The sequence below is a fragment of the Haliotis cracherodii genome, unplaced genomic scaffold (assembly GCF_022045235.1).
Source record: "Haliotis cracherodii isolate W230 unplaced genomic scaffold, xgHalCrac1.p SCAF_3, whole genome shotgun sequence".
Classification (NCBI taxonomy): domain Eukaryota; kingdom Metazoa; phylum Mollusca; class Gastropoda; order Lepetellida; family Haliotidae; genus Haliotis; species Haliotis cracherodii.
The window spans coordinates 9480766-9503792 of NW_027266286.1; the positions used below are offsets into that span (position 1 = coordinate 9480766).

General features: G+C 39.6%; 1 protein-coding gene across 6 annotated transcripts in view; it reads left to right on the forward strand.

Annotated features, from left to right (window-relative positions):
• LOC139475045 (palmitoyltransferase ZDHHC18-B-like) overlaps positions 1-22179 on the forward strand; it is a 92021-nt gene extending 69842 nt beyond the window's left edge. For 3 of the 6 annotated variants that reach the window (XM_071258270.1, XM_071258269.1, XM_071258268.1), the window contains 7 exons: positions 241-350; positions 974-1112; positions 2272-2416; positions 5192-5215; positions 6004-6054; positions 12169-12189; positions 16915-22179. In XM_071258270.1, coding sequence (XP_071114371.1) covers positions 241-350; positions 974-1112; positions 2272-2416; positions 5192-5215; positions 6004-6054; positions 12169-12189; positions 16915-17051 — 627 coding nt within the window. In that variant the 3' untranslated portion in view covers positions 17052-22179. The remainder of the gene's footprint in view (positions 1-240; positions 351-973; positions 1113-2271; positions 2417-5191; positions 5216-6003; positions 6055-12168; positions 12190-16914) is intronic. The other 3 variants (XM_071258271.1, XM_071258272.1, XM_071258273.1) reach the window with 3 other exon arrangements.
• Positions 22180-23027: the final 848 nt, after the last annotated feature.

Below are 23027 nucleotides of genomic sequence, written 5' to 3' on the forward strand. Positions count from 1 at the left end.
AGTCTCTTGGCTCCTTTTTATTATATTTTTAAAGATAATTTAAGAACTGTATTTTTCTGTAAAATATGTTCATTTCAGAGACTGGATGTTAGTTGAGGTATGTCTTGGGTCTGTGTTCTGCTGTCATGTTATAGGGCTTACAATGGACAAGGATCTACAGCTTCTCTGTGGAATGGGTGAAGGTATTTTTCCAAACTCTTTCTTGACTGCAGCCTAATCTCAGATTACACTGTATTTCAGATAAAGGGTTCATTTACAGCCAAGAGGGGCCAAGAAAACTTCAATCCCTACAGCAAGGGCTCAATATTTAGGAACTGCATGACAGTTCTTTGTGGACCAACCCCTCCGAGGTGAGAGTTATTTTGATGGTTGTTGTTGTTGAACGCTGCACTCAGCAATATTCCAGCTATGTGATGGCAGTGATGTTAATAATTGAGTCTGGACCAGACAGTTTAGTTTCTGATGTCATGAGCATTGATCCACACAAATGGGATACGATAACATGCATCGATCACCCGACCACCCGATCCATATTAGTTGCCTCCTACGACAAGCATGGGTTGCTGAAGACCTATTTTCTATCTGAATCTTCACGGGTCCCTAGGTGAGAGAAGGGGCTTTACATGTTCCATGGCACTGACACGAGAGTCCCCTGCAACCTATGCTAGTTTTTAGAGGTGACTTAATGGAGCAGGTGGTCCGGCTCGGTGACTTGGTTGAATGTGTGTCATCATACCCCGACGGCCTGGATCGTTGATTGTCTGCTCCAGACTCAATTATTTACAGGCATCAATCATATAGCTGGAATATTGCTGAGTGCACATTTTAACAACAAACAAACACGTGATATATACCAATAATATTTCTTGTTTTGGAATTCCTGAGGAACGAGTGTGGAAATGAGGAGGGAAATGAAGGATTCTGCATTCCCGTATAACGTGAATGTATCCTTATATGGACATTATGTTTCTAGTTTGCTAGATCGCCGTGGCTACGTGGTGCCAGACAGTTCCCAGGTGCATACAGCTGACGGAGAGCTGCCTGTGAAGGAGAGTAACGCTGTCAATGTGCGGCACGAGTACTATGGTTCAACCAATATCACACAACAGAAGGTAACAGTTCTGTAGTAGTCTTGAAGAAAGTATCGTGTCAGTGTGTTAAAGTCAGTCATTAGTCATTTACCCTGGGTATTTAGGGGTAAGTATGAGTCCCTCGTGTCCCTCGTGTCCCCCGTGTCCCTCATGTCCCCCGTGTCCCTCGTGTCCCTCGTATCCCCCATGTCCCTCGTGTCCCCCGTGTCCCCACGTGTCACTCGTGTCCCCACGTGTCACTCGTATCCCCCATGTCCCCCATGTCCCTCGTGTCCCCACGTGTCACTCGTATCCCCCATGTCCCTCGTATCCCCCATGTCCCCCGTGTCCCCCGTGTCCCCACGTGTCACTCGTGTCACTCGTGTCCCTCGTGTCCCTCGTGTCCCCTCGTGTCCCTCGTGTCCCCCGTGTCCCTCGTGTCCCCCGTGTCCCTCGTGTCCCTCGTGTCCCCCGTGTCCCCACGTGTCACTCGTGTCCCCCGTGTCCCTTGTGTCCCTCGTGTCCCTCGTGTCCCCTGTGTCCTCGTGTCCCCCGTGTCCCAGGGCTGTTGTAAGAGTCAGGGATCACGTGGTTACAACAGTCTTAGAAATTATTCTTCTCCCTTTTGAAGACGAGCCCAGGGTGCAGTTGTACAAAACAACCCCAGCGCTACAATGATGTGTTATCTATGTTAAAGTACAGGTGTTGCGATCACCTCAGCACTTAGATTCCTTTGTACAACAGCACCCAGAGCACTAGTGGAATCTTTATCTCACAAGGCCTCAAAGTTTGCAGTTAGTTCTGCTTGAACAAGACTTTAATGTTTACTGTTTACATTTTTTGTCAGTTTTATTCAGTTCTTATTTGTAGCAAAATTGAAGCATTATGCGGTGGTTCAAACTTATAGCCTTCAAATGCTGCTTGTCATTGAATGCTTACTGGTCCTCAGCACTTTGTAGTTGTCTCTGGCTGGCGGACCAGCATGAATTTCAACCGCTGTTACAATGTGTTAGCTGTCTGATTCCATGCCATTGCATCCTGTGGCATGGATCGTCCATGGAGCGTTTGTCTCCACGCTGCCAGGTATCTCGGAGTAGTAGGTCTGAAAGTGATGAGATTGTTGTGTTCTACCATGAGTGGTTCCTGTATTTGTACTGTTCAGCGTGTCCAGCTGTGATAGTGTGCACTGTTGTACTTCCAGACAAACAGCACTGGCACCAACACGGCGGGGGAGCCAGTCGTGGTCCCAGACAACATGGGGAGCAACGCCCCCGTCACCAAGCATGACATGATCAGCTACCAGGGGCCCGACGGCACTATCAACAACAAACTTCCACCAATAAATGGTGGGTGTGCTGTGGATATTAGAACTACACAACAGTGTGCGAAATAGTCTCAAAGCATAGTTGCCTTTTGGTATAGCTAGCCTTAAAAGTTACTTTCCACTTTCATACGTCACTAGCTTTGATATGAGACTCTATGTTTTTCCAGAAATTTTAATTTGCAAACGTATCAGTAAAGTAAGGCCAAATTGCAAATCATGAGTCCAATATCATGGAGTGGGTAAATCTGATCTTGCAACCTCCATTTGGTACTGATTTTATATTTTTGATGGTCGTAGTGAGTTCAGAAATGGGAGAAAATTTGTTATTTTGATCAACTAAGGTGTGCACAAAAAAAGTCACCTTAAAGTTTCAGTTGCCATTTAGGCTAGGATATTTCATAATGTTTAGCCCAACTGAAATTTTGCTAGCCATGGGCCAGTGGGTAGGTGGCTATTTCACACACTGCTACACAATACAAGAATGTATGATTTTATGTATGTTTTGCAGGCTAACCATTGGGCCGATACAATGATATTTGATTGTGAGGATATTAACAGTGGATCTATCTGAAAGAATGTCATCTATTTGATGCATATTACTTTAGATGAAACAATTTAATTAATTCTGAACCTGTGATCGGTGGTTTCTGTGATTATTAGATTCTCCAACTAACATTATCACCATAAAGTTCTCAGATTTGGCAGTTTTATTTTCTCAGGGATAATGTGAAATCCTAATCATTACCAAAAATGGTTCTGGTTTATTAACAGACATACCGTTAGTTGTCAACATCCTTTTGACTAAACCTGTTGTATTCCTTGTCTCGTGAAAATACTAGGCAATAATCTTATCAGGATTGTATAAAAATCAATTGCAAAGACAAAAACAACATATAGATATCGAACTTCAAATACCGTATTTGACGTAATAAGTGCCCTGCTCTAATAAGCACCAAAGGCGATATTTGCTAATATATTGGCAAGTGAACGAACCCAATTATCACCCCTTTCGATTGTTCAATGTACACAAGACTTATTTATTCGCGTATAATATGCACTCGTGTGTAAAATGCACCCTTAATTGTGGGCAATTAAATTCTAGAAAAATATATTTGTCGTATATAAACATTCAGGCTGTCAGCATAAACCACAAAATATATCTTTCAACTCTGTTTTTTTTCACCAAAATAATATTCTCATAAGAGCCCCCTCTTTCTAATTTTGAGAGCACCCTGGGTGCTTATTATGTCAAATACAGTAGTAATTGAAAATGTTATCTCACTTCTATTGTAGATTTCATACTGTTTATTCTATACACTTTGAAATAATACTCTTTATTAATTAAAAAAAAATATTCATTCAAAAAAGATTCTTTAAATAAATATAACAAGACAAATTAACTAACGTAAACAAGAAAAAATAAAGTTTATTTACAGACCAGCCAAATGATATTGTGAAATCTGTTACATGAGATCCTTTCAGTGTTGAGCACAGGATTCCTCGCCATATGCCTCGGATTACTCCTCCACCAGAGGGGGGCACTCTATTTTATGGTCATATCATCCGCTGATCAGAATTGATCATGACAGAAAAGTACCTTACCCTTGATGGAAAATATTATGAAGTTATTATTTATTATCCACCATTATTTCTATGCTTTAACTCTGGTACCTTCCACGGCGGCCACTTATGTTGAGAGAACGACTCTGCTCCTCAGTAATATGATTTAACGATCAAAACCCTTGTGGTGGATATGTCACAAGGTTCATAAGCCTCTTTGGTTAGGGCTGTCGCTGGTGGAGCAAGGCTAAATGCATTCGCTTGCTGTCATTAACCTAAGACCCCATTTAATTCCTAGACTTGTCTTTCCAATCTGAGATCGGTCTTGCGTCATTGCTGGAAACTTATTAACCGCCTATAATAGCCTTGGTGCTTGAAATATCCTCGTTAACTAGCAATATCCTGACCATAAATCATCTCCCTGTGCGTATTCATGTTGGTACTAGCGGTTGCCCTACTGCTTGTGGTAATAAATTGATACATGGAAGCTTTAGATGAACCTTTTTTACCAAGTGGTTTATTTCATTAACAGTGATGGTCTAATTATTTTCTAGTGACTGCAGGTTTTAATTATGGACAAGACAATTGAGATTGACCAGACTTTGTTTCTGGTGTTATTTTGTCCACTTGCTGATTTTAATTACTACATGTCACTTGAGTATCAAGCTCAACATGCTTTTGTAAGTGCAACAAACACAAGACTTTAAACAGCAATGGAAGATGTGTGAATAAGTCCAAGAATAATGAGGCTGATCTGTGTTAGGGCAAGGAACGTGTGATCAGGGTTAGATAGGGATGGGCAGGGTGGATGGTGGACAAGTTAACAAGGGATGGGTGTGGTCAGGGTTAGATAGGGATGGGCAGGGTGGATGGTGGACAAGTTAACAAGGGATGGGTGTGGTCAGGGTTAGATAGGGATGGGCAGGGTGGATGGTGGACAAGTTAACAAGGGATGGGTGTGGTCAGGGTTAGATAGGGATGGGCAGGGTGGATGGTGGACAAGTTAACAAGGGATGGGTGTGGTCAGGGTCAGATAGGGATGGGCAGGGTGGATGGGTGGACAAGTTAACAAGGGATGGGTGTGGTCAGGGTTAGATAGGGATGGGCAGGGTGGATGGTGGACAATTTAGGATCATCTCTTCAAATTCAGCAATATTCTAAAACATATACATCCATCTGTTTCTGTACATATACCTGCTGTATATCGGTGTCTCATTCTCTGTCTTCCCTCCACCAGGCATGGGGCCACCAACATGTGCAGGTAATTCACTCACTTACTCACTCACTCTCCACCTTCTGCTTGGCAGTTTCTTTGTTTTATTGCAGTTTTATTTGGTGTTGTGTTTTATTTGTTCATCGGTATTTACATTTTGTTACGCTGGAGTTTGTTCCAAGGTTTCTTTCATATTCTGTTTTGTGAATGATTATTTTAATTGGTTGATTTATTTTTTGTGTTACCAATTGCTGAATACAGATTATTTTATGAGATTTTGTTGGGTTTGAATAGTTTTTCCAACTTTGTGCCATTCTTTTCATTGAGGATGGCCATCCTGTGTTGTCTGTATTCTCTATGTGTTTCAGGGTTCCTTCTATTCCCCTGCATAGAACTGCATTAACTATAGTTCTAATGATGTTTCAATCCAACACAGATGCATACTTTTTAATTCATCTACTAATGTATTATGTTTTGATATCTACATTATTGTGATCTAGTTTAATACATGTTCTGTTAAAATATATGTGCCGGTTATTACATGTCTACTGTTGACGCCCCAGATGAAAATAATTGAAATATCAAGACTAATTTACGGTAACATTTAAACAGATCTTTCAACTCTCTTCTTTCTATTTTTACTTGAAACTGTGATCATATGAAGGGCTGAAAGTATAATAAGTTTCAACTTATTACTGAAACGATATTTTCTTTTTCATCACTATTCATAGATAAAGAAATAATGGGAAGAAATCAATATGAGTACTGTTTATATATATCCAACTATGTAGAAGAGTTCTTCTATTCTACTTTCTCCACCTGCATTGCGTACATAGGACGAAAGAACCACATTTGGGACATGACGTTAAACCAACTCAACTTTTCTGGTGAGTTATACCGTGTGTGACATGTTGGAGGCGTGTCTGTCATCTCCAACCAGCATGTAGTACTTCCCATGTTCCTCTACGCCAACATTCTGTTACATGGCCTCTTTCCTTTGTTTAGAGCAGATGGAGCATATTCTTTGGTTTTGTTGCCTGGTCAAGTAAGCGTAGCTTTTAGTGTATATATATTTGCTTGGTAAAATTATTTTGGGGGAAACAAAACATTTTAAAGCATTCATGCATGATCAAATGAAGAAACAAAAGATATTTGTGCCACATCCTTTTGTAACGGAGCTTCCTTGTTCATGTGCTGGAGTTTGTGTTAGTGGTAAATGTAGCTTAGACAAGGTTTCTTTCATTTTGTCTGTTATGATTTGAATACATGACATTTTTAAGGGATAGCAACTTCCTCGTCACGTTTCAGAGCTACTTCTTGCTCCTTCATCAGGTGAACATTTAGTAAGTGCATAAAGCTAAAACAGCAGGAATAAATCTGAAGCGTTGTGACAAAGAATGCTATTCCTAATAGGTGTCATGTATTCATGTTCTCGCAACTTCTAAATGCCTATCAAAGACTGCTGTTATGATTGTTTCAACTTGTTTGATGCTTTGCTAAGAGTGTGGGATGGTTTTAGGGATAGGATCACTGTAGACTAGATAGGTTATGCTGAAGAGAGAGAGATGCTGTTGACTGGATGGACTGGCTATGGTTCAAATCCACATTTCAGCACCAGTGTCTGTTAGTGTGGTTTGTCTGTGCCAAGACACAACGTGGGACCGATGCTGGGTTTTGTGACTGCATCTCTGTGTTCCTGTATTGGACCTGGCACACAGTACAGTGACCCTGCCCTACTGGGCATGGAGTGAGTGCAGACCCCGTGGGTACTGCTTCTCTGTGTTCCTGTATTGGACCTGGCACACAGTGCAGTGACCCTGCCCTACTGGGCATGGAGTGAGTGCAGACCCCGTGGGTACTGCTTCTCTGTGTTCCTGTATTGGACCTGGCACAGTGCAGTGACCCTGCCCTACTGGGCATGGAGTGAGTGCAGACCCCGTGGGTACTGCTTCTCTGTGTTCCTGTATTGGACCTGGCACAGTGCAGTGACCCTGCCCTACTGGGCATGGAGTGAGTGCAGACCCCGTGGGTACTGCTTCTCTGTGTTCCTGTATTGGACCTGGCACACAGTGCAGTGACCCTGCCCTACTGGGCATGGAGTGAGTGCAGACCCCGTGGGTACTGCTTCTCTGTGTTCCTGTATTGGACCTGGCACACAGTGCAGTGACCCTGCCCTACTGGGCATGGAGTGAGTGCAGACCCCGTGGGTACTGCTTCTCTGTGTTCCTGTATTGGACCTGGCACAGTGCAGTGACCCTGCCCTACTGGGCATGGAGTGAGTGCAGACCCCGTGGGTACTGCTTCTCTGTGTTCCTGTATTGGACCTGGCACACAGTGCAGTGACCCTGCCCTACTGGGCATGGAGTGAGTGCAGACCCCGTGGGTACTGCTTCTCTGTGTTCCTGTATTGGACCTGGCACACAGTACAGTGACCCTGCCCTACTGGGCATGGAGTGAGTGCAGACCCCGTGGGTACTGCTTCTTGCTGTGCAGAGTCAATGCTTTATGTCTATGAGACAGCCTCTGTGGTCTAGTGGATATAGCGTATGCCTATAGAGCGGAAGGTCGTTGGTTCAATTCCCTTCCACTTCCTACCAAAGACGTTAAAAGATGGTACTTGTTACTGTGCCTGATGCTAAAAACAAGGACTGGTCGGCTTAGAATCAGTATGCTGTGTGGTATATGGTATCCATTTTAAACTGCAGCATGATATCTCCATGGGCTAGCATTTTAAGGACAGCATAAGCTCAGACTCGTACAAGCTGCACACACACACACACATGCATGCACTTCGTTATGTAACTGCAATAATCTTTAATGTGAAATAAATTCTATTTCACATCGTCTCACCTCATGTTAAGAAATGAGGGATAGAGTGAAGTGTTGGTGTCTGGCACAGACTTGAGCCACTACTCCGAAGTATGAGTCTTATAAAATTTGTTTGGTCCAGTAATAGCTCAGCTGATAATGGTCCCCATATTCTGCTGAAATTCATGCCTAGAAACAATTTCAGGATAGCAGATTAAAATGTTTTGTACACGGAATGTTGGCATGTCACTACCGCCCCACACAACGCCCAGTCATGGGATACATGTCATATATCCTCTACCTTCCTATTCTCTTCCCTTGTTTCGGCCCCCAGTGTATGTGATGTGGAAAGGTCAGTGTGTTACTGCTTCACCCAAGTGAGCAGCTTGTCTTCCCTACCTCCATCCCACCTCGCTGTGTTACTCGATGACTCGATTGCGGATCTGCAACTGTGCAAGAGTACTAGTGGCCAGACCCGTGAAGATCCAGGGTAGAATAGAGCAACAGTGCTTGTCGTAGGAGGCGACTGAGGGGATCGGGTGGGCAGACTTGGTTGATGCATGTCATCGATCCCAATTGCCTGGTTCAGATGCTTATGACATTAATGACTGGATTGTCTGGTCCAGACGCGATTATTTACAGACCGCCGTCATATAGCTGAAATATTGCTGAGTGCAACAAGTGCCCAGACGTCTTACACACTGTGATAACCTGTGCAGACCTTCCTCTCCAAGCGGTGGCAGAATCCCAAACTCGCCCTGGTTGTAATTGTTGGATTGTCCTTACCTTACCCATGCTTGTTGGTTTTGAGGAAGTGGTAAGCATCTAAGATCTGCATCGGTTGGCCTTTCCTCCCTCATTAAGCGGGGCGGTCGGGTAGCCTGGTGGTTAAAGCGTTCGCTCGTCACGCCGAAGACCCGGGTTCGATTCCCGACATGGGTACAATGTGTGAAGCCCATTTTTGGTGTCCCCCGCCGTGATATTGCTGGAATATTGCTAAAAGCGGCGTAAAACCATACTCACTCACTCACTCACTCCCTCATTAAGCTGACAAGGTCTGATAAAACTGAAATACTAGTCCAAGCAATGTTAAACCCATCTCTCCCCCTCACTCTGCTGTGATTCCTTCACTGCCATGTTTGTAAAAACCAAGACCCTCAAGAACACAAGAGCAGATTAATGATTAATATTGAGGGACTAACATTCTAGCAAGGAGATAAACTCCATTTGTGTGATGCATTGTGGGACTTGGCCAAGTGTTCCTGTTGCAGCTTCAGGAGTAGTTTGTGGAATGTTTTCATCTCGTGTTACTTGTGTTACTTGTGTTGAAACATGAGCCCGTTGTTACAGAGTATGTATCTATACATCAGCATGTGTCTGCATTTCATAGTGTGTCATGAATTGTTTTGTGCACATGCTGTATGTGAAGTGATTGTTAACCAGTGGATGTTTGTTTTCACTCCATCTGTACCCTGTATTTCTGGTTCTATGAATATGTTAAAACTGTACTTGGTACGGTTAATGTTTCCACACCTATAGACATGGGTGGGAGTGTGACCTCACAGCATGGGGAGCAGGCATGGATGTCCCTGTTGTTTAAGGGGCCACTATTAGCATTCGTCCCAAAGACGAGCCAGAAATTCTGTTGAAGTGGCATTTATCCCATCTCACTCACTCACTGACAGTCACAGCATTTTGATGTACTCCATGCACACCTTCAGTTTCCTTTTGTGTGAATTCTACATCCATGTTTCTGTGTGTGTGATATATACTGCTTATTTGTTATCAAATGGATTTATGGTATTATGATGGTGAAATATTAATTGTTCTTGAACATAAAAGCTTGGCTTCTGCCTTAGATATTGACCTGTCAGTCTTGACACATTATTTGCTCATTGAACCTTGTATTCAGGATTTCATTTGTTTATATTTTCAACTGAGATCTTGGATATGAGTAGAGTTGTTATCCAGTATCTCATGGTTGGAAAATAATTGACTTAAATCATGTTGCCTGTCTGGGCAGAATAGATCCAAGGATCTCGTTGTGTCATAAGATCCAACTACATAATACATATAGAATGATGGCCCCAGTGTGACCTGGCTGACTTAAAGGCATGGGCTGCTGATTATGCTTCTAACCACTGGTGTCTTTGGCCAAGACTTGATGATTTACAGCCCCACATTACTTGGCTGAAATATTGCTTGATGTGGTTTAAAACAACCATCACTCACTCACTCACTCACTCACTCACTCACTCACTCACTCACTCACTCACTCACTCACTCACTCACTCACTCACTCACTCACTCACTCACTCACTCACTCACCCACTCACTCACTGGTATCAAGTGTCATGTGATGGTTGTACCAGTAGGGAATTGAAATGAAGTAGCCTGTATTGATGATACTAGGATGATTTGACTAATCTTAAAAGTCCAGCTCTCATGCAGGCTGCATCAGTCTCCTTAAAATCAGATCTTAGGGCTGGCTTCCGCTACACATAGATCTGAGGACATCGCATTACAAGTCATATGAGAATGACATGTTGCAATCTTTGACTGACCAATGAAATAACAAACAAGAAGTTGACATTGGCCAATCAGAAAGCAGCTTTTTCGAGCTTTTCAGCACTAGTTTTAAACTGGTGATTTCCATTCCAGATGAAAACTGAACAAAAAAGAATTCTGAAATGTCTTATAGATTGCCGAGATTGTGTGGCAGTACTTACCAGCTATTAAAAGACTCTTCTGTTTGAAATGTTTTTCCCATTGAAGAGAGAGAGATAGACAACCATTTGGACAGAAATAACCATTTGGCCCGTAACTGGCACCCTGAATACACCGACCATGTTATCCTTTACGAGGTTGTATGATTGGAAAACATTCCTACTGTCACTTTCCCAATCTGGTAAGATCCCGATGGTCTTATTGGTCGGATGAAAGGTCGCTCTGACGTGGGATGTCCCCAGATCTTTGTTCAGTGGTAGCGGCTCTAAGTTCTGATTTTATTGAGATTGAGGCTGCATTGATGTAAATTGTAACCCAAAACGTTAAGGGTTGACTGAGACTAATCTTGATACTAACATGTAGACGTCTCACAGCTGATGTATTCTTGAGACTAATCAGTCTTGACACTTGTCAATTGGTTTGCTATTCTGAAACATTTGGCTGTTGGTTTGCATGATCAGCTGTAACAAAATTAGCTCAGACTTGATTTTCCACATTGACATATATGAGCAGACCATTCATACTGTCCTGATTGGCTTTTGTTCTGAAGACTACTGACAGAAGCTTCATCACTCATCTATCAAAGCTTGTGTTCTTACAGGTACTTTGTTGCCCGGGCAATTCCTTCCTGATTATGTGTCTGGGTTTTTCTTGTGGCCTGTGACATAGTGTATATCATCGCTATACAGTCTGCTCTCAGGTGCCAGGGACAGGTGCTCGGGGCAAGCGGGCCATGCTGGGCAATACTGTGGGAGTAACCATTGGGTGTTCTGGAGATAAATACTGGACAAGAAATTGTTTTGCCTCAGGTTCTATCAAGATAAAAGATTGTTGACTGGATGTCTTGAGAAACATTTTGGCACAAGAAATTTTTTTCTTGAAGCGTGACCGAGAAAATATAATGTCTCCAGCAAAAATCCCTGGCCCCTAGAATATTAAAGTCTGTCCGTTAATGGCCTAGCAAGTCAGGAGTGTTCAAGGCAATATGATACTGTTACTTAGTGATGGGTGTCTTTCTTATTTAAGTTGTTTGTATATTAACAGATGCGGCAAAAACAAATAAGTTTTGTCTTCCGATTCAAAGTCAGTTCTCTAGTAACTCAAGTTGCTACATGCTTTGATTTGGGTCTTTTGTCACTTGTTTAGGATTAAGGAGTTTTTGTGTATATATATGAAAAGTAATATGAAATCAGTGTCTCAATATTTATTCTCAATTTATGCAGAAATTCTAAGCAGAGGCTGTATTAATAAGGAGCCTATGGAATCGCTCATCACTTTCATGTAAAGGTGGTGTCAAGAATAATTTTTAAAATTTTGATTTGAGTAGCATTACCTGTTTACATGCCGATCTCCATCTATAACCTGGCAGTTTCCCGTCCATTGAAACCTGCAGAGAAGACTGTATAGATCATCTTTTCATTCTTTTCCAAAATGTAATCCAAAATATGAATTGTTATTTCCTAAAGCTTGGCAAGGTATGACTGACGGTGAGTTGACTTCTCTCCCCTTAGCGGCCGATCAGGGCCCCATCCCGGGGCAAGTCCCCTAGGGAGGCATGTCTTCCTGGGGGCTAGGATAACAAGTGTTGACCCCCCGGTGAGTGTCCACTTCCGGGTCACTTCAGTGCTTGTTGTCACCTGTACATTTGTGCCGGCTTCTGTACTGCAACAACTCCCATAGACTTGCCCAGGTTCTTGTTCAAGGGAGATCATTCTAGTTCAAGGGAGATAATTCATATTCAAGGGAGATGATTCTAGTTCAGGGGAAATAATTCATGTTCAGTGGAGATGATTCTAGTTTAAGGGAGTTGATTCCCATTCAAGAAAAGTATTATCAGGAAAATTCCAATGTAGGGATTGATATGCATACAAGATCAATGGTCTAAAATGCAGGTAGCCATTTTGGGGTTTTATCATTTTGAATTTCTTGGAATTTTTTCATAATGTGGCAGGTCGATGTTTACCTCACTTGAACCTAGGGTTTATGTGAGAATATGTCAAGGCACCTTGTCCGTCTTGTGTAAACATTCAGTTTTGTCATCTCTCCATAATGCTGTGAAACATTGTATGACTGATCCCAGCAGTGCTGCCAAAAGATTTTTATCCTGATTTTAAAATTGGCAGCCATATTTGTCCACTGCGCAGCCTTTTCTGCATGTTTATGCAGTTTGATATGCTGTATGTATGTGGTGTTTAACTTAAGGATGTAATGACTTCTTCAAAAGCTATGGCGTTGTGATTGTATAAAGGCCAGTGGAAATATAATCAATGACAAGCTGAAATTTGTCGGTACCATGTTTGACTATCAATAGTTTATACAGACACCTACATATGAAACCTACGGATAATTATCACCCATAGTAAATACGTTACCTTTTTTCGTAGCTGGAAATATTCATAAGTTTACATCTAAACTAAACAATGAGCTACCTCCATTCTCTCTCTAACAATCCTGGCAATCGATCTAACCTTGGGAATGGTTGATACATGTTGAGAAAAGTGTATTAATCTGATTGTTGGAACTTACAGTTGCTTTTTATCTTTGAATATATAGGTGAGCTACTGAGCCTACTGGCACAAGTTTTTTTGAAAACATGTATATAAAAAGAAACGAGAAAGATGCTATGATCTTAAATATAGGAGAATGTAAACTGTGTAAGCATATGTTCGGTGCTGGGGGTATTGCTGTAAGATAACACATTCCTTCAATTAGAATTAGAATCAAGGACATGAATATTAAGAAATTGCTGCCATTTTGATTAACAGTAGAGGAGGTTTTAATTCTTTTGTAATAATTACTTTGAGGAATTATTATTTGTGATTAAACCAAAGAAGAATTGTCAGTGGACTCATACAGTACCATGGGTACCGTATTCGACATAATAAGCGCCCAGGGCGCTGTCAAAATTAGAAATAGGGGGCTCTTATTAGAATATTATTTTGTCGGAAAAAACAGAGTTGAAAGATAAATTTCGTGGTTTATGATGACAGCCTGAAATGTTCATACACGAGAGATATATATATTTCCAGAATTTAATTGCCCATAATTAAGGATGCATATAACACACCAGTGCGTATTATACGCGAATAAATAAGTCTTGTGTACATTGGTCAATCGGAAAGGGTGCTAATTGGGATTGTTCACTAGCCATTGTATTAGCAAATATCGCCGTGGGCACTTATTAGAGCGAACGCTTATTACGTCGAATACGGTATATTTAGGGTTGTGCTATTTGAGGCACAGAGTGGACGAAGGGCCTGCAGCAAGTCTATATTGCAACTATTTCTGTGTAGTGGAAGCTTTTCCTTTCTAACACTCTCAACACCAGGGCTGCTGTACACAGACTGAAAACAGTCAACATGGCTAGCTGAACAGAACCTCATTCATATTTTGTTTTCACAAGATTCTGTTTTGCTATTTGACAAGAACACCCTGACATATGTTTCACATGGGATTTTTTAACAAAATGTAACAATATTTTGGACTTTGGAGGTATTAATATTTACATGGATATTCTTTAGTGGTAACACTTTTCTGAGGATAATGTTATGTGCACCGTTGCCGGGAACTATTGAGTTTTTAGGTCTCTTGAAAAGATGTAGTCAAAGAGAAATCTTCCACCATTTATAGAATTCTAGAGAGAAGTTGAATATTTGGGATAAATCATTGGATGACTTTCATGAAATACTGAAGGGCCAAATTTATAATCTCAATTTTAGAACTGTCATTTTCCCTCCTTGCATAAGGGACCGGTCATAAGGAACCAACCCATCCCACCCGGGATGGGTGGGTCAGATGATTTTGAGGCACTTATGTACTGTAAATAATTACGCCCCCCTAATGTCCTATTTTGGGGGTAGTCATCTTAGGTGCCGAGATTCGCGGTGCAGAGTTGCGTCCCTTGGGCACGTCAGAAACCTACGATTGTGGGTTCAAATCCCAGTTTGCCCCGATTATGTTTCTTGGTTTGTCAGCATCATACCCGTGCTCGTCACAGGGTTTCACCAAAGTGGTAAGCGTCTGAGACCTTCAGGCTTTCCTCCCACATTAAGCTGACACGCCGCGATATAACTGGAATACTGTTAAAAGCGTTGTTAAAACCCCATCTCACTCACTCACTCACTCCTATTTTTGAATGACCCTCCCCATGTCCTTATACATTTTTTTAAAGGCCCCTACCTGAAAAGACAAACTGCAAATGCACTTTAATTTTATTATGAAATATCCAATTTTTTCATGACCTCTCCCAAACTCGTATACTTTTTAGTTGCCCTCCCTAGAGACTGTCATCTTTTTGGGTGTCACTCTCCCGATTCCCTCCGACCCAACCACCATGATAATACATGATCGGTCCCTAAGGTGCAAATTGTAAGCTGTAAAGCTCTGATAATTCTCTTTCTGTCCGTGAACAGCAACAGAAATGACATCTTTTGTTGCTGCATGTCCCGTAATGGGTCTTCTCAACTTTGTTGTCTGCGAACAGTTCAGTTCAAGTTACATCATAGTGAAAGTAAATAAAGTAAAGTCCTTGTGTCAAAAAATATTTAAAATGTTTTTGCAAAATACCGTGCACATCACGACTGTCTAACACCTCTGTAAACAATCTATTGACTAATACAGCATGTTGCGTGTCTTTTCCTTGAAATCATATCTTTTTATTCAGAATTATATGCACTTTTCAGTATGTTTGATTCTCACAAGTAACCATTTATTTCTGCTTTTGTGAAACGCGTGAAGTGATGGTTAATTCCAACATGTCGTCTTGTGTGGCTTATCTGAGTTATCTCCCTTTGACTGCCTGCATGAGGCCTCCATACCACTTGTGTGTTGTAATAAGACAAGACTTTGTGTGTACCTTGACAACATTGAACAGGTGAGATCATTTCATGAGGTATCGTCATGTGAACCTATATTATGATGCACAGCGTCATGATAATAGGTGTATCGTCGTCATGTGAACCGATGTGAACATCGTCATAACAGTCATGCTAGTGATGAACTGACTTGTCTTTTCTTAGGGTGGTTTTAACGCAGCTTCTACAAGGAGGACAACAGGTGTCATTGTGTCTTAGTCATGATTTCATGAGATTTCATGTATTTCTTGTGCCAAGATCAAATAATCGTGGGTTTTCGTTCCTGGTTCACCTGAATATGATTCTGGGTTGTCACATACCCCGATTGGTTGTTACTTAAGTAGTATCATTTGCCATCCCCTCACTTGGGTATCTTCTCCCACTTGAAGGCGATATAATTGAAACACTGTTCTAAACAGCATTAAACCAAACTCTCATTTCAAGACATGCTGACAATATGTCCTGTCATCTACAGATGTGATTGTTCAACCTACATTCGGTGTATTTGTTTGGTAAGGACAGGATTAAAATGAATGCAATTCTGGAACCTTCCTTTGTAATGTATACATGATCTGTTCCAGGCTTCTGATTTGCAGTGCCAAGGATTTTGTAGGTCTGACTCTGCTTAAGGGAGAAAAACTTGATATCCAATCTATTGTCAGGGTATAAAGATCTTGAGGACTCCAAATTTGATATGGCAGTATTTGTAACTATCAGTTCAATTACACTAAAAATAAATTCAGGATCAATGTTCCTGTCTTAATCATATTGTTTGATATCAAAAGGCTGAAATGTTAAGACTATCAAACAATACCTGCCCTTCTTAAAGTACTGATAAATATCTTTTTCACTTATTGACTTATATATGGTCTTCATGTATGCTTCACAAACGCCTTGGTACCGATATTTTAAGCTGCTATTTCAGGTCATATATAAAGTCTGATATTTCATTGATAATGTTTTTACTAAAGCACAGATTCAACATCAAACATATTTCATGTTATCTGTCTTGTCTTGAGGCCACCGCAACAGAAAACAATTGACAAGGTTGACAGATTTTGAAAACTGGGGAAAAACTGGAACCAAGGAATAAGAACTAAGCTATCCATTCTATTATTTTTTCAAAAGGAAATTGATGTTGGATGAGATCTTTCAATTTGTCTATAATGAATTTTAGTATGAATTCAACGTTAGAATTACCTATGCAGTCCAAAAATACCAGATATGGTGTTTGAGACAGCTGTGTATGTCAAAATGTCTGTGTCATGAATAAGGTGCAAATGTATCTTCAATGTTGTATGCAGTTTGATCAATAAACAACATCCTTGTGTTAATTTTGTAAGAATTTTGTGATTTCAGGAAAATATGGGGTAGCTCCAGTGACCACAGTGAACATGCAGCCCTCGTACACGACAGACGACATCAAAGTGGTCAGCTCCAACAACGCCCACGACAACAAGCACGTCATGTCCAGGGGGTGCAGCACAGACTTCTGATATCCATGACATATTTAATGTATTTCATTACTATTGGTGTCTATGACAAGAGATGTATATGTCACCATCTTGTCTTTATTGGCTGTCAATCATAAATTCTGACACTCATTTCATTGTAAAAAAATCTGTTTCTGGAAAAATATTTATTTAAAAAGAAATTTCAGTCTGCATATTGATATTTGAAATTGGAAAGTTATATCGAATAGTTTAAGTTTAGTCGATGTCAGTTTGGGATTAACTTGGTAGTAGGTGACACGTCCTTGATGGATTATTTTAGGGTTGTTGTGTTAATATCTGTTTGTATTATTGTGTATATTATGTTTTACCATTGTATATGTCTTGTTTAAAAATCTCAGATATTTTTTATCTAGTCAGGAACAGGGATTAACGTGGCTGTCCTGTGTAACTGTATATAAGATAAAATCACCAGATAAGATATTTAACATTTACCCCTGGATGCTTAAATTTGAATTCTATTTTCACATTTAGAACCAGAAACAGATTTTTATCATCCATAGCAAATTTCATAACATCAACATGTAATTAATATCAGGTTCATTTGGTATTATAAGTTATTCTTGATATATATTCAGAGTACCAACTTGATGCATGTTTGTTCATATTAATGTTACAAGCTTTCTACACGTCATGTCAGAAATCTAAAAGTCATGCACACTTCAGTTTTCACAGTGGTTCAAATCATCACCAAAGAATGTTGTGTATCCATATTCCCATATCTATATATGATATAAATGTTCTATGTAAATAATTTGTAAATCTGGAATAATCTGGCAACGCCTTGTCTTGTGTGAAGAATTACAAAGCATTGATTTGCACCATGTAAATGTTTTCTTTTGAACATAGAATTTTCTGGTTTTAGTGATGTATGTTCCTAAAATCAGTGTTTGCTTGTAGAAAAGTCCATGTGTCTTACCTTTGTAGGTTATTTAGCACAGACAACAATCAAATGTATGAGTATTCTTGGTGGATATGTGTCTTATATATTGAGTGTCCTGATCAGAGGGTAGATATGTTGAACATGATCCTAGGTCGTAGAAACACTGTACATATCACTGTTGCAATTCTGTAGGAATTAGTGGTGCATTTAATTCCTGCTAGCATATATTTTGCTTATAAATTGCACTGAAGTCCTGCTGAATCTGTTATCATCCTTTAAACAATTTATAACTTATTAATCAGAATCAATCGCAGTGTATTTCATCATTGTATCTTACAGAGTATCATTTTAGAAATATCCATGACTTGATTTTTTTAAGAAAAGTGAAAATGCAAATACTTTCATTCACATGTTTTTGTTGGCATTTATCAACACTACCCCTGGACTGGCGAAGAAGGATGTTGGGATGAGCTTCCAACACTGTCAGTGCTGCGTGCGGAAGTGTGTGGAGTTTATCTCTAGGAGTAGAGACATGTCTGATGTTGCAGTGTAGCCATGGCGATAGTTTGTTTTTCTGTATGTTCATGTCCTCAAGTACATGTATATTGAAACCAAAAGTTTCATCATCGAGTTGATGATGCAGGGTAAGGATGTTTTAGAGAGGTAAATATTTCTTTTGTTTGGTCTGAACAGCATCTGGTTTTAGAAGTTTTATGAATCTATCAAGATTGTTCGGATAACAGAAAAGTGATTTTATCCTGGATAAACTAAGTTGCCATACTAGCTAATGAGTCTGAATTTATTTTCATCCAACCAAGAAAAGTAGCATGGGTTCCAGTTGTTTTTTTTACAATAAACCTGAGAAACTATTTTCCATGGAATTTCAATTGTGTGGGTAGGTAACTCGCAGAGAGCAGGTTGCAGAAAATGGTGGCCGTTTGTAATGTTGATTTACAGGTTCCAAGAAACGTTATCTTGTCGTGCAACTGTGACATCCCACCAGAGGCTAGTCTGTAAAAGAGAGAGAAAATGTTATTTTATTTTATTCATGAATTTCTGTTTGGAAGTGTGTTTGAAATCAGATTTGAAACTTTCTTCAATTTATTGAAAGAAGTCTTCAAAAAATGCAACATCACTGTTTTTGCGATTTAGGATTTGATGGATCTGTCTGCTAAGAAACTTCGGAAATGATAAGAGATTTGTCTGCATTTAATATGTATATGTCTGGTAGAGATATAAGTTTCTTGTGCAATTTTGATGCAATAGAACTAAAAGTTAACAGCAAAAGTGTCTGCAAGGTATTGTCCATTCATGGAAATAGTTATTGATTTCAAAAGCTAGCATATCTCATTGTAGCGCTTTCGATGGAAATGACACTGATATTTATTGAAATCCATTGCCCTTCACTCAGGTTAAAAATTTATGAATTCATATTTCAATATAGTTCTTTCCAAATCATTTCTATTCAAATTGCTCAGCCTACAACATTTTGCATTTCCTTTATCTTCAAAAAAAACATTTACCTGAGAATGTCCTCATGGTTCACTGACCTACATTAAAAAAAAAAAAAATTAAAACATTCCATTTTCTATATAACCATTTGTTGATATATTAGCGATGGACAACAACCTGTAGCTAGTTGTACCAATCATCTAGTTAGAGCATGGTGCTTTGACAACTGCATCTGTAGCCTATTACAACTGATTGATGTGGCATAGAATGTTTCAAGCTCACTCTGGACAAACTAAACATATTATCTTATACTGAAATGTTTATGTTAATATCATGTTGCTGGCTGGCTTTAGACTTGACAATTATCAAACAATTTGTATATTACAAATGGTAGTTATGTCACTTGAGTGTTAAACCTCTATGTTCTTGTGTCCGAGTGATCGATCTCCAGTATATATGTTGTGTATACAATGCGGATCCCGCTGCCATGTGTATACATGTCCTCGATAACGACCTGCGTCGTTTGAGCTGTAACTATCACTGGATGATTATCATCAAGTTGATGACTAACCGTCTCCTAAGCCTTAAATATATGTACCTGCCAAGTGTAGAGACTCGACACGAGGATAGGGTTGGGGAGCTTACATTTCAGGCATTTTGAAAGGATAACATAAGTCTAGAGAGTTGTTACAAATCTGTAAGTTACTGGTTTAGTTTGATTCACAATAGGATCGAGGGCTTATGTTTGACAAACAAGGAAACCCTATGGACCAGACAATTCTGTTCTTGTTTAAAACATTTTCAAAGCCAACAAACTGGGTGTGATAGGTGTTCAGTTACCAAGAAGACAGGCAGTGTAATGTTATGATCTCAGAATTCAGGTTATTTGTTTTAAATAAAATATATTTGAAGGTCTATATATTTTCCTAAAAAGTCTAATTCAACCTGCTTGTGTTTGGATCCACATTGTTTGTAGTTTTGTCTTTTGTACACTTTTGAGAAATCTAGATAGACTCATCAGCAAGAATAAGTATCACCCAACATTTGGATGTAGGACTTTGAGGCTCTGCACAGGAATTGAGATTAAATTATAATTGAAATTGAACTTTATTACTGTCACAGGGAGTCTTGAAAAATTAAAAGCCCTCTTTTCAACCTTGTTCAGACACAGTTTCTCTTGATAAAGGCTCCTTAAAGTCTGATTTTCAGAAATCTCCTTGAAATATATATACCTCTCAATTGCAGGTTAAGACAGGGTTTGGGTTTATTAATTTTAATCAAAATGTGATAGTCTATGTATCATCAGTATCGGTAGTCTGTGTTTCACCTAACAGTTATTTTATCGAGAGGTAACATACATATATATATGAGTGTGAGCTGATGATCAAGAGGCTCAGGTGACTGGCTGATAGGCCGTCTCCATGCTGAAGCCCCCTGTATCGTCAACAAGCATCTCCTCAAGTCCAGTGCGATGCATGCTGTACATGATTAACATGATAATGTGCCACATCCTAGACTTGGTCCTATAATAAATAGATATTGTGACACATACTTCCTGTGTTGCTCAGGCTTGACTCTGACCAGCTGTAGAAAATACTGTTCCCCCTGTATAACTGCCCGCTTCTAGTGGTGTTGTCACATGCAGCTCGTTCCGTTGCAAGTTAGACATTTCAAGTTTTGTGTGTGGATGTTATATGATAGTTTGCATTTGTCAGTGCTTAAATCCAGCAGTTCATGTCTTTGTGAAGTAGAGCCCAGAATTCTTTTCAAATTGATGGTCAAACCAGGGGAGATAAATCAGAGTTGAAAACATCTGATGTAGCGAGAGTCTTTTAAAGCATATTCTGCTGCCTTTGTTACTTAAGTACTTCATTGCTGGAATGGCTGGACGGAAGAATGTTGTCACTCTGATTGCCAGAACTCTAGAGACTTCATGCAAATTTTCAAACCTGGGAGAAATCATTCAATAGGCTTCAGTTTTCATTCAGCATTGGGATGATTTAGATTTCCTTTTTATCAAATGCACAGATTGAAGATATTTCAAAGCAACAACAATGAACATTGTATTTGTAAATTATATTTCTAGTTTGAGCCAGTAAGTCTGTTTACTATGTGATTGAAAAGCTTGGATGCAGTAAAAGTAGATTGGTGATAGAGGTAAATTGGCATAATTCAAAATGTATTCAAGCTCAACCTATCAAAATATGTCAGTGCATAAGATACATGTTATTGAACAATGTTTAATTGCTATGAAATGTTACCAATTTTCAAGAGAATTGTGTTGTCATTTTATTGATAGCTTTATAACATAATATTATCATGATCTATCTGATCTCAATTTTAATTAATGTTTGATTATTTTTTGTATCAGTGATTTTAACAATGACTGAGTCATAACGATAAATACATGTCAGCTTAGTAGTCACAGAGGAGTTTGTTATCCAGCGTTATCTAACCTGTTGATTTGTTACAATAATTATCTTTAATCTTCAAATATATAAGGATATTAAAATGTGGTAGTTTTGCTGCAGTCAAGTATTTAGGTGGTATGTTCAAGAGATAATAGTTCCTAAAATGTAACAATACTGGAATTTTGACATAAAGGATTATTGTATTGTAGAAAGAAAATAGCATATGACAAATATTTTGAGCCATGAGTGAACATATCAGCCAAATACAGTGTTTGTCAGTGCTCCTGTTGTAGTGGTTCCCCTGTACATGCTCCGGCTCGTCTGTTTGTGCAAGTGTGAATGAAACACATACCTGTATTTTCTACAGCTTTTGTGAATAAAAATTTGATTTTGATTTTGAACTTCTGCAGTCTTTCTTATTCCATTCCTGGTCAGAAGTTAATTGTGGTTTCATACTCCCGAGGGAGCTGAGAATGTATTTAAATGTATTGAGCATAGTCACTCTTTATGGCAATGATGGATGAAACGTATTTTGTTAGAGACAGAATATCTTGTCATCCATTGCTTAAAGAAATAAAAAAAATTCTTCTCTGAAAGGATGGGTTAACAATATATAGACACAAAAAAAGGGATAACCCCTGTATATTTTACAATGACTGGTCGTACAAGCGTTGGCTATGAAACTCTGAAAACTTGGGAAAATGAATGTGGTTTGCAAGAAGACACCTCTGACTATAAGAAAACATAAAAAGTTTATCCTGTTTTGAGATTTTATTCATGATTCTAACAAAAACTCAGAGGCACTGAATTTATGCCACAATAAGAATGGAGGTGCACAGTCAGTCCAAAGATGACGTTCATGACACATATCACCAATAGCGGGTAAACCAGACACGTGATTGGATGACAGATTCAGCCTTTGTCTGGTCCCTCCAGTAGTTCTGGGTGTCGTTGTACAAAACAACCTTAGCGCTTGACTGAGTGAGGTACACCGTCATGTGGCGTCCCTTATTTTTTTACTGTGGACTCTCACCATGTGTCACTCTCGCTCTTAGATTGGTTTTGTTTTTGTAAATTTTATATATTACACACAGTCATAGTGCAGGACTAGATCTATATCAGTGGGAGCATTCCATGTCACTTCTTCGTCTGCCTTGCCGCTCGTTGACTGTTATCAGCGGTGCAGATCTAAAACATCATCACCGTATACATGGG